The sequence below is a fragment of the Eschscholzia californica genome, unplaced genomic scaffold (genome assembly GCF_041429995.1).
Source record: "Eschscholzia californica isolate CP2 unplaced genomic scaffold, dmEscCali1.0.p SCAF_1, whole genome shotgun sequence".
NCBI classification, from domain to species: domain Eukaryota; kingdom Viridiplantae; phylum Streptophyta; class Magnoliopsida; order Ranunculales; family Papaveraceae; genus Eschscholzia; species Eschscholzia californica.
In genome coordinates this window covers 49,543,498-49,556,159 of record NW_028238198.1, presented here as the reverse complement: position 1 = coordinate 49,556,159, position 12,662 = coordinate 49,543,498, and the positions used below count along the sequence as shown (strand labels likewise).

The following is a 12,662-nucleotide window of genomic DNA, read 5'->3' as shown; positions in this document are numbered from 1 at the left end:
CACTTTTCAAGTCTGAAGTTTGAGACATTCGCGAGTTCATACCACCTGCACTGTAGAATGTTTATTTGTCTGGATCGTGTAAATAGTTGATTTTGGCTCCATTATATTAGACTGAAGTCCAATAAGATTCAGAAGAATCAGACTCAATAATATAATTCGGGTCTGATTAAGATAATACTAAACAAAAAGTAAAGGATTACTTGCGAAAGGGTCGCGGACAATTATCGAATTCTGCCAAGGGGTGCGACTTTTATTAATTTGTGAACGGAAATTTTAGCATCATCTGATAAAACGTTTACCGTTTGGATTGAATAGTTAATTCCATAAGACTCAAGTCTCAAAGATATTTAATAGAAAATATTTGTGAATAGACTCCTAAAAAATAGTGGTTGAAATTTTTCCTAATTCAATTGTAGCTAATGGAGTTCATTCTCACAAACTTCTAATTACTGATTCAAGAGATATTAAACAAAATGAAAGTTAAAATTTACCTTATTCGACAACCACTTCAGAAATTATTAAAAAAGTCACTCCCCTTCTTAAAAACCCGACGGTTACCCACAACCTTTTCGAAAAATAACCTAAAAACAAACATCACTTGTTACTCTGTTAAATTTATCGAAATGTAAGCTTATAAAACTCAATAAAACCACATTAATTTCTGGCTGAATTTAACTGAACTTCATCTAATCCCAATATGAAAAATATCATAACTAATCTTCAAAACTGGGTCAAATTGCCCACCCCCAAAGAAACAGAAACCCTAGAACTACACTGAACCAACAGCACCTTCATCCTACTGTAGAGTGGTATTAATTTTACACCAACTGTGGTAGTGATAACATCTCACTGGGATCGGTTCCGCTACTTCCATTGAGCACTGTAACTTTTCCATCACCATCAACATCGATGATAACTGAATCCCCTTCTTTAATCTCTCCGGCAAGCATCTTCTCCGCCATGCTATCTTCAAGAAGTCTCATTATTGCTCTCCTCAATGGCCTCGCTCCATAGCTTGGATCATATCCTTCATCGACTACTCTCTCTCTAAACCTTTCGGTCACTTGAAGCTCAATGTCCTTCCCTCGAAGCCTCTCGAATACTTCTTTGAGCATTATATCGGCAATCTCTTTAACTTCCAACTTTGTTAGCTGTCTAAACACAATCATCTCATCTAATCTATTCAAGAATTCTGGTCTGAAATACTGTTTTAGTTCTTCCTGCACAAGACTTTTGATCCTGTTATAGCTACTGTCTTTCTCGTCATAGTCTAAATCGAACCCGATTCTTCTGCCTCCTTTCTCAATCACACTGCTTCCTACGTTTGATGTCATTATAAGAAGTGTGTTCTTGAAGTCAACTGTTCGACCTTTGCTATCTGTTAATCTTCCGTCTTCAAGAATCTGAAGCATCATGTTGAAGACATCAGGATGAGCTTTTTCTATTTCATCAAAGAGAACTACCGTGTAAGGTCGTCGACGAACTGCTTCAGTCAACTGACCACCTTCGGTGTAGCCAACATAACCCGGTGGTGATCCGATGAGTTTGGAGACGGTATGTCTCTCCATGAACTCACTCATATCGAGACGGATCATAGCTTCCTCGGATCCGAAGTAGTAAGAAGCTAGTGATTTTGCCAACTCGGATTTTCCTACACCAGTTGGGCCCGAAAATATGAAGCTTGCAATTGGACGGTTAGGGTTTTTAAGCCCAACACGGGCACGCCTGATTGCACGACTAATAGCTTTAACAGCTTCGTCTTGACCAATTACTCTTGTATGGAGTGTGTCTTCCATCTTCAGGAGGCGAACAGATTCGTCACTTGAAACTTTGTCAACTGGGATCCCAGTCCATGACGCAACTATGTGTTGGATATCTACTTCGGTTACAACTGGACCTGAATCTCCTGCTTCACTCTCGGCTTTGCTTACTTCTTTGCCCTTGTCGATAATATTTGTTATCTGGACCTTGAGGTCCATTTCTCTGTCTCTCAACTCGCCCGCCTGTAGAGAGTTGTGCATTGTTAAGCTTAATAGAAAAATCAATTATAAATCACATAAGAGCAAGAAAACGTACAACAGATCCTTCCAAAAACATTTTAAGCATGGATGGCGAGTAAAGGAAAGAAACCCCAAATACATGGGTACGAGTCTCGTGGTTTTATACGCTCTTTTTATACCATAAACATGATCATTTTATCTTTTCTGCTTTTTTCTCAAGAAAACAGTTCTTGTTAATATACTTCCCAAAAATTGGTAGTAAATATTAATACAGTCTGCACTAGTCGTGAAGAAACTGTGAAGTACCTTTTCAAAGTCTTGGCCTCGAACTGCTTCATTTTTCTCTTTTGTTAGTTGCCTAAGCTCTTTTTCGAGCTCTTTGGCTTCTTCAGGGAGCTATTTGGAACAAAAAAAACAATCAAATCAATGATATTAATGGGGCAAAGGAGAAGGCAAAAGGAAAATGGGAATGAAAAAATTGTCATGAAATGTGAACAAAAATTCATACCTGTGCATGACGAAGTCGAACTCTAGAACCAGCTTCATCAATTAAGTCAATTGCTTTGTCGGGGAGGAAGCGATCACTGGTTTACACAACATTTAAGAAACAATTTACGTAAGAAATTTAGTCATGATCCATATAGGTACTGCCAATATAACCAGAGATATTTGAAAACAACCATTTACCTATTTAATGAAATTCTAGATAACAAAGGAAACCGAGTATGGACACATTAAATTCATGCATTACAATATCTACTCAAGTACAACATGAAACATTTGCAGTCTACAACCACAAAAATAATTTGTGCTTTGATTAACTCGTACCAAACACTACACTCAGAAAATGCTTGTTTCTCTCACCAAAACTTACTAACTGAGGCGGCATCAGACTTTGATACAGTTCCAGCGTGAGGAAGTGAACATTGAAAATGTGGCTTAAAAGAGTGCCACATCATTATGTCACTGTTATATTAGGGAAAGTAACATTCCCTTCTGACTTGGATGTGAGCTGATATAACCAGATCAGCTCAAACTTCAAAGTGGTGCTCAGTGGAAGGCTAGCATATAGTGAGAATGCTTCAACCTATAAGAATATGAATTTTTGGGTTTATAGTCCAAAAAACGGGTCCTAATAGTAGATATAATCCTCTCTAATCCTATAAAGGGTTTTAAAACCAAAAAAATAATATAAATGGATATCTAGTCCATTTGGTCTCATCTAGAGAGAAAACACAAATCTCTATAATAAATATTATTTCATAATCCCTAATCTAACCTTTCCATATATTATAACTGATTTATCTTCGAAATCTATGCATATCTTTTTCCATATTTCTCTCCCATATTTCTCTCCAATCATGTTTCTATTCAAAGTAAGGATATCTTCATTATTTTCAGTAACGGAAACTCTTTATTTGATCTCTCTAAAACCGATTTAGTTGACAAACCTCCATTAAACTAAGAAAATCTTCTACTTCTACATTATATTGCTGTCCAAATTCATCATTTATCAGGTTTAATACTTTCGAAATCTTTATAAACACCATTGTTAATATCTAATATTTCTTCTTATAACTAAAACCCTAATTATTTCGCTCTATTATAAAACGTATCAGATTTATGATACATATCTATAAGATCTGTTTACTAATTCATTAACTTCGAATGTATGATGTTTATTTTCTCTCTTTAAAATTTTCATAACTGTTTAAGATCTTTATGTTTATTCCTTATTCAATGATTCATAACTAAAACCCTAAAATTTTCATAACTGTTTAAGATCTTTATGTTTATTCCTTATTCAATGATTCCTTCAAAGTTAGTATGTTATGTTTGCATCCAGTGATAATATCATATTTCTTTAGATCTATGTTTAATCTTCTGTTGTTTCTGATATTTCGTGAGATCAGATTATCAATCATCAATCGAATGTTTGATGTTTATTTTCTTTCTCTCTCTTAAGATTTCATTTATGTTTTTGATCTTGATGTTTAATCCTTCAACTCGAGTTTGACATTATTGCAATCAATCATTATTGCAATCAATCATCGTTTTTGATTTCATTTATGTTTTTTTAGATTTGTAGTTTAAGCTTAATGATATTCTCATTTTTTTTCTTCAGATCTGGTTTTCAATCCGTACGGATTTATGAAACATTTGTTCTTTCGTACGGTTACTCATAACAGAATTTACAGTACATGTATTGTATTGTAAATTACCACAATTTATAGTAAATTATAGGTAATTTATAGAACATTACCCGTGCTTTAACACCAAAACAATACTCATTTTATTAGTAGAAATACTTCGCTTTACTATCAAATCTCGTGTACTTTGCAATAAAGTATATATAATTTACGTATATCTTCGTGTTCTTACAATTATGTATATAATTTACGTATAAGTGCACATAAATTATGTATTATTTATTTACCATTACGTTTACTTTTCACCCACAACAGTAGCCTTGATAAGTTTACCAAACTACTCAAAACCTTCAAATGTTGTCAAAATTTGACAAACATTGTATATAATTTACGAAACTGTACATGTAGTTTATAATACAATATATGATTTTTTTTTTCTTTAATGTATGTGTATTTATGTGTGTAGATTTGATATACCAGATGAAATTTCAAAGAGAATCATCAAATCAAAGTGAGTCAACGAAACTAATGGAGAGTACATGGATGGGAACCATTTTTGAACCAAAGAAGATTTTGTACTCTTTTTTTTGTAACAGAATGTAAAAGAAATTATGTGGAATTTATTGAACAAGACCCACATAAATTTGATAAATTATGTTGTATACTTGACAAATGACGGTTTCTCGTCATAAATTATACATAATTTACGTATTTGTTTCATAATTTGTATTCTATGTGTATTTATGTATGAGTAAAAACGAAAACATTTGTTGCTTTAATGTTCCCAGAAAAATATACTATTTCCAAAACTGAAGTTAAGTGAGAGAAAGTGATATATATGTTTTGTATATTAACCCCCAAATCACGCTAAATTGATCCTTAGAAAATATACTATTTCCAAATCTGAAAGTTAAGTGAGAGAAAATTGATTTGAATCGAAAAAAATTTACATAGTAAGAGAGAGAAAATTGATTTGGTTTCCAAATCTGTAAAGAGAGAGAAAATTATTTTGTTACGATTTTTGTTGTGAATTGATTTGGAAATAGATTTGCTTTCCAAAACGGTTAGAAGATAGAGATAAATCAATTTCGGATTTATACGTTAGTTGCTTTAAATCCCCTAAATCACGCCCACATTAGAAACATTCCAAATTCACCCTGGAAAATTAAAAATCCCGTGATTTTTTTAGGAGGGACATGGACGGTAGTTCTCTCATAAAGAATGGGTTATTATGTCCATAATGTAAAAGGACTAAATATCCATGTTTTGGGAAGATTGGATCATAAATCTTTTTTGAATATTATTTTGGTCTATATACCCACGGACCCTAAGAATATTCAGAATTCTACAACTTCAAGGAAAACGTTCTTGATAAAGATTACATGAACGAAGCAGCAAATAGAACCTCTTTTTTCAACTTGAATAATTGAGAATTCTACTAGTGATGGATAATTGGTTATAATAAGCAACCAATGAAAGTAAAGAGACAGTGCGCGCAATTTTACCTGATATATTGATGTGCTAATTGTGCAGCAGCAACTATGGCATCATCTGTATAACGAAGCTTGTGGTGAATCTCATATCGCTCCCGAAGACCCCTTAAAATTTGTACAGCCTCGTCGACAGACGGCTCAGGAACTTTTACTGGTTGAAATCTTCTTTCCAAAGCCGGATCCTTCTCAATGTGTTTTCTGTATTCATCTAGTGTTGTTGCACCGATACACTGCACCGTTATGCATTATAGAAATTAAATTCATTTTATTCTCTTCTGTATCTTTTGCATATGCACTCAATACATGTGAGTTTTATTTAAGCTTGCCCTTTATTTTCCAAGACAGTACAAGAATGGGAGGTCATGCAGAAGCAGAAAAAGAAATCAGAACTACCTGAAGTTCGCCTCTTGCCAGAGCTGGCTTCAAGATGTTAGCTGCATCAATTGCCCCTTCTGCTGCGCCTGCCCCAATTAAAGTGTGCACCTCATCTATGAACAGTATTATGTCATCACTTTGTTTGATTTCTTCCATTAGCTTCTTCAACCTTTCTTCAAACTCTCCACGATATTTTGTACCAGCTACAAGAAGACCCATATCTAGTGTAATTACCTGAAAGCAATAAAACTTGGACGTTAGTTTCTGTTGACAGGTAGTTTCGTTGTATATATAACGTTTGTATATCAGGGTGCCTCTTGAAACTAATCATAAGCTTATGAAAATGGTAAATTTAAAGTAAACAAAAAGTAAAATATAACAATGAGTTGAGAAGATGTTATCTCAAGTTTTGCCAAAACAAATTAAGAAGATAAGACATTATGTGCTTCTTAGTAATAAGATAAGGTATTGGAAGCTTATTGAAAGTGTACAACCCTAATTGTCGTACGGACTTCTTTACTTAAACCATAATGCGTAGATTCCTTCAACCTTACTCACACTTGGTTCACACTTTGAACGGTGAACTAAAATCCCAATCCTTTTTGTTCTCTAATTAAGAGAAGTATAGTTTTTAAAACAATCAAGAAAAGTATATAGTTCAACTACTGTATTTGCATAATTATACTCTGAGCATTGAAGTGCATTCACAGGATTGAAGTCTCATGTTTGACAACTTCGACGGATGTTCGAGATGAGATCAGATCAAAGTGTGATTAAATCACCTTCTTTCCTTCAATGGTCTCTGGAACATCACCATTCGCAATTCTTTGAGCGAGCCCTTCTGCTATGGCTGTTTTTCCCACACCGGGTTCTCCGATCAAGCAAGGGTTGTTCTTTGTACGCCTACCCAAAATTTGTGTTACACGTTCAATTTGCTGCTGCCTTCCAACAACAGGATCCAATTTTCCCTGTCAAGCAATAACAATAGCTCACTCTTACCTCTCAAATAAGCAAAGAAAAAAAGAACAACTACACCCCATTGGCCATTAGCACAACGAAGTTCATACATAATAAATAATAGAGTACCTCTTCAGCCAGTTTTGTGAGATTAGTTCCATACTCCTCAAGCGTAGGCATCTTATTTCCACTGCTGCCTCCTCCAACACCCGCACCAACAGCTTCAGTACTCTCACCAACCATCCGAATGACCTACTTGGATCAAAGAAATACATGTCTTTCAAAACACATATACACGTTTTGGAACACGGCTTGTTTACTCAAGGGATGTGACTTGCCTGTGTACGAATATTACTTGGATCAGCACCTAAGTTTTCAAGCACACGAGCTGCTACACCATCACCCTCACGAAGTAATCCAAGTAGCAAATGCTCAGTCCCAATGTAGTTATGACCTGCAACAATCAACAAAAGCTAACAATGTCTTCAAGGGAACAGATATAAAAAACCTTTTACTCGCAAGTTAAAAAATTAAGATAACTAGCTATATACGTATAATGACATCTGTAACCCCTTTTCTTTAATAAGATATTCACAATGAATACAGTGAACTTGATAGAGTAAGACGAGAAGGCCAAAAAAATGTTTTGATGTTAATAATTCTCTCAAGTGGAAAGGAACGGCAGGTAAGAGAAAGATGGGCAACTTAGCTTGTAAATAGAAATTTAGGATATTTAATGATTACCAAGGTTGCGAGCTTCCTCTAGAGAAAGTTCCAAAACACGCTTTGCCCGAGGTGTGAATGGTATCTCAACACCAACAAAACCACTTCCCCTACCAATAATCTTTTCCACTTCAACACGAGCATCCTTTAGACTGAATCCCATGGACTTGAGAACCTTGGCAGCAATGCCCGTGCCCTCACCTATTAGACCTAATAGTAGTTGTTCCGTGCCAACAAAATTATGACCTAACCTTCTAGCTTCCTCTTGTGAAAGCATTATAACTTTAATAGCCTTCTCCGTGAAGCGTTCAAACATAGCTTTAGCAACACATCTGCTTCCCCTTCCACGAGGAACAGAGAGAGAAGTTGCCACTTTAGAATGAAAATCAGAGCCAGAAAGTACCAAAGAGTCTAAGGCATTATTTCCTCGTAGTCCACTAAAACCCCTTCTTGCCAAAGATGGTGCTTGGAGTCTTAAGCTCTGTGATTTGACACTATATTGCATTTTGACGGTCCTTCTGATTGCCTGTCCAGGTTTTTTATGTTGGCCATCCTTTTTGCCGAGGGTGGAGGCATTGAAGTTAATTGACTGAATTAGAGCGCCGGCCATCTTTCTCGACCCCAAGAACAACTGTGTAACCTATAAATATAACAAAATCAGCACATACCAAGTATCAAGATTCAAGATATAAGCTAATTATCTCACAACCAGGGGTGGAGCCAGGATTTCAACTTCGACGAGGCTAAGCTTTAACTTAACAGTAGCCAAAATGTTTTACTAAAAGTCACTATAAGTAGGTTTATACCTATGATGCATGTAATACATGTAAAAGTGTTGGTTAAAGGTAATTTGTAGTGATAATGATACATTCTTAAGGACACATTTCACATCACATTTATGTGAATTTTCTGACAAAAAAAATTTAAATAGTTCACAAAAATCCATTTATCATAACCATCAATCTGTTGAAATCTTTAATTTGCAATATCAAACCTTCAAGTCATCTGCAAACAAAAACTTAAAAGAGGAATTTCATCAAACACTTGGTCTACAACCTAAATCATATCCACAAATCTCAAATACACTCATTAATTTCTTGATGAATTTCATAAACAGAAAAGCAAAATTATATCTAAAACACGGAATAAGAATCGATAACCTCTATGAGTTAGAACATTCAGATTTAAGAAACATGAGCAAAATTATACTAACCGAATCCTTGAGAGAGAAAATGTGCAGATTTCAGATAAAACCCTAGTTGCCCAGAAGCTCGGCTCCTTGCTGTCTTCAATTAAAGATAAGCCCTCACCAGAAATATTTGAGAGAGGAAGTGAAGATTAAAGATAAACCCTAGACTAGTAGAACTAGTTGCTCACTTGCTCTCCGCTTCCTCCTTGCTGGTAGAGTCTGTCATATTTTAAATGAAAATTACAACAGGTGAAATACCTAAATTACCCTTACCTACTTTACATGCTTACGAAGACCGATCCAGACTCTCTTTGTGAAATACGTGAAGCACAAGACATTCTGGTTGTGTATGAATGAATGCTTAGAGCAACTCCAGTGGGTGCCTGCCTGGCAGAGGCCAAACATTTGAGCAACTCCAGTCACGCCACCACTTCAGTCGACCCTAAACTGAAGTTTCCCAACATGATCGTTGGGGAACCCCAACGGTCATGTCGGGGTGATCCTAGCCGTTGGATCAAACACGTTTTCCATATTTTTTTGAAACTTTGTACATTAATAATTAAAATACATCCCACCAACGTGTCGGTCTCCGTATAATTCTCCGACTTTGGAAAAAAAAAATTATTTCGAAAATAGTTCAAATACATGTTTCGCTCATACATAAGATCACACACGTTTTCCATACACCCACAAAAAAACACACATGTGTTTCCCTCATGCACAAATTTTCGGCCTCAAGAGAGGCTGAGGTTGGAGTTGAATTTTTGAGACTGAGCCGAAGCTGAAAATTTTGGGTGAAAAAGTGAGTTTTTCAACCTAAGACAGGTTGGGGTTGGAGTTGCTCTTACACCATAAATATTTCAAAAACAATGATTTTGACACTCTTGTATAAGACTATAACTAATGGTCGTCGCTTTGGGAAATAAAAAATAATCTCGAAAAATAAATTTTCTGGAGAATCCATGTTTTTTTGTACATTCTCGGGAAAATATTTTATTTTAGTCCAAAAACTCACGTGATCAAACATTGACCCCTAATCTTCATATTCTTTATCACCTTCACCACCACAACTTCCCACCACCACCATTTCGACCACCATTGCCACCTCTTCTCTTTTCTCTCTAACTCACTGTTACCTACTGTCTCTTGTTGCTTTCGTTTTCTCCCTCTTTCTCACTCTAGATCTCCCTTTGTCCAATAATCAAAGAACAATACCCTAAACCAAAGCCAGATTAACAAAAAGAAATGTGTAGAAACATTGTTACTCCACAACCCGATAACTCGGATGTGTGTGTGAAACCAGTTGTTACAAATAGGATACACGCATATGGAAGTTTTTTATAGTTCAATACTTTTCCCGGGGTTTGACAAATGATTACAGGTTTATTCTACTGATTTTATTGAAGATGATTTTGTTGATGCTTGTATTGGACTTACACAAGCAAGACTAGATGGGAAGACATGAAGTTTTGTATGGACAATGAAAGGAATCTTAGAAGAGGATTAAAGTAAACTTCAATTCATTATAAAGAAATTTTGGGGATAGAAGAATGATTATAATTCCTATACAATTTTCGTTTTAGAAAGAAGTTATAAATGATAAATCAATTAAATTATTAAAACTCAATTAAGTTTGTTATCGTAGTAAATATGGTAAAGGATAGTGTTAAAACTTACTGATTGAATTGTTGAGAGGGAGAGAGAAAAAAGGATAGCAAATTTACATGATTGAATTGTCGATAAAGAGACAGATTAGGGGACAACGTTTGATCAAGTCAAGTTTTGGATTAAAAATAAAATATGTCACAGAACCAATATTTATTGACTACATCTTATTCCCTGGAGAATTTCTTTTATTCCCCAATGTCGCGGCCTAACTAATATATTAAGATTAATTTTCAAAAAAGAATACATTAAGATTTGGAATCCATTGAAGCTTTATAAAATCGATGGACATCAATGAAAAAAAGTTATAGATTTGTCAAAAAAATAATGAAACTCAAACACATTATCTTTTCCTAAGATAAAATAAAAGTAAACTGCTTATTAGTTCTAATGTTTTGCACCCAAAAGCATTTCATGCATCATATATGCAGACACTTAATTTGAAATTTCACAATTAGAAAAATGAACATCATAACCGTAGAGATGTCTCGATACAAGATTATATAAGCAAGTAAATGATTCAACGTTGGATTTCAAGTATAATCCAAATAAATAGATAATAAGAAATATTATCCATCACTAACAACAAATAACCTAATCTCGTCTCCATTAAAAACATTAGACTTATTGTGTTGAGCAGGTAGAGAGAGAGAGATTTTTATCAACGTGTTAAGATCGTCTATAGCATACCAACGTGTTTATTTTCTGCGAAGGGAGCGTTAAGGGCACTCAGATTTTACAATAACACACATTGTCTCTCTATTTCTTGATCCAAATACTTGAACCAAGTCTTTCATTGAAATAGTTGATGTGTAACCCGGTTTGTGACACTAAAAACTGTCATAATAAGAGAAGAAAGATCTCATGGAAATATTCTAACGACCCAAGTACAGATTTTCACGTCGACCGTCATGAAAACTTAACCTTAAAGGATTTCTCTGCAAAACAGTAGACACAATCGACATACTCATCAGAGAGACGAATAACATCGAAAATGAAGCTCATATGTGATAATAGATCAAGTAACGAAACTTTATTAAGCTTTCAAAATTCAAATGGTCTCTCTAAATAATCAGCACGTAGGTCGGACAAGAATAAATAAAAGAAAAATAACTACTTAGGAGATGCAATTCCAAATAACTACCTAAGAAAAGAAAGAAAATTCTTAAGAAAACTCTTGCAAGGGCTAACTACGATTCAAGCAGGTGACCCTTCTTGATTTTCTTGTCCTGAAAAAACAATAGGTTGCGTCAGAATCCAACAAGTAGATTTCCAAATCCCTAAAGCCTTAATAGACAATTTTAAGATCTATCAAGAAAAAACCACAATCCATAATGTAATAAAGGTGTTCAAATGTGTATTTAAGTTGTGACACTTTTAATAAAGGAAATCACACTTCGAACAAACAACCAAAAGCGATATGATAAGTTGGTGTCCACCGGGAAAATCAGATCCTACATCTGAAGCCTCCATATAACACTCGTTATATGAGAGTGTGGTCCACAAGGCTACCATTGTATTACCGCTGACTCCATATGCTCTATACCTAGGTCGTAGCTCCTTACGCCTATACCAAGCGAACCCATTAGTCATCGCAACAGACAATTGTAGAGAGGGTCGAAACAACCACCAACCACATACAACTTTGCACCAACTGTGTCACATCGTGCACACATCATAACATAAAACCACAACATACATGTATTATAATCGTGCTCATCAATATGTTATTATGACCTACTAGTTTCACACCGAAAATATTAGTAATTACAGTGAACTGTTGGGACTCGGTTAGAGTCCCACCCAAGTAAGAATCGTGAGAATATCCTTTGAGATATTCTTGCGTTTCTTGTATATCAAGTCTTTCGTTTGTGTGTATCTCTGAGTATGTAAAGGTACTTTTACTTGTAAACTTTACTAGTATAAATGTAATACAAGGGATCGGTATACAACCATCCTGTTTTACCGTATCTATTGAATTCTTTCATGGTATTAAACCCGTAAACAATTTTACATAAAGTATTGTCGTTTTTTTTTCGATCTCTAATATCGGTTGTTTGTCTGGTTTCAAGTACTCGTCTTGCATTAGTTGTTTGGTACTATTTATTTG

At 34.9% G+C, this 12,662-nt stretch overlaps 1 protein-coding gene across 1 annotated transcript; it reads right to left on the bottom strand.

Annotated features, from left to right (window-relative positions):
• Positions 1 to 464: 464 nt before the first annotated feature.
• Positions 465 to 9,089, bottom strand: LOC147567357 (ATP-dependent Clp protease ATP-binding subunit ClpA homolog CD4B, chloroplastic-like). The gene is made up of 10 exons (XM_086653985.1): positions 8,912 to 9,089; positions 7,720 to 8,338; positions 7,314 to 7,429; positions 7,105 to 7,227; positions 6,801 to 6,986; positions 6,037 to 6,252; positions 5,656 to 5,873; positions 2,509 to 2,584; positions 2,307 to 2,396; positions 465 to 2,003 (listed from the first exon to the last, which is right to left on the bottom strand). The coding sequence occupies exons 2-10, from the start codon at positions 8,306 to 8,308 to the stop codon at positions 819 to 821; spliced, it is 2,799 nt and encodes a 932-aa protein (XP_086510111.1). The 5' UTR covers positions 8,309 to 8,338; positions 8,912 to 9,089; the 3' UTR covers positions 465 to 818.
• Positions 9,090 to 12,662: the final 3,573 nt, after the last annotated feature.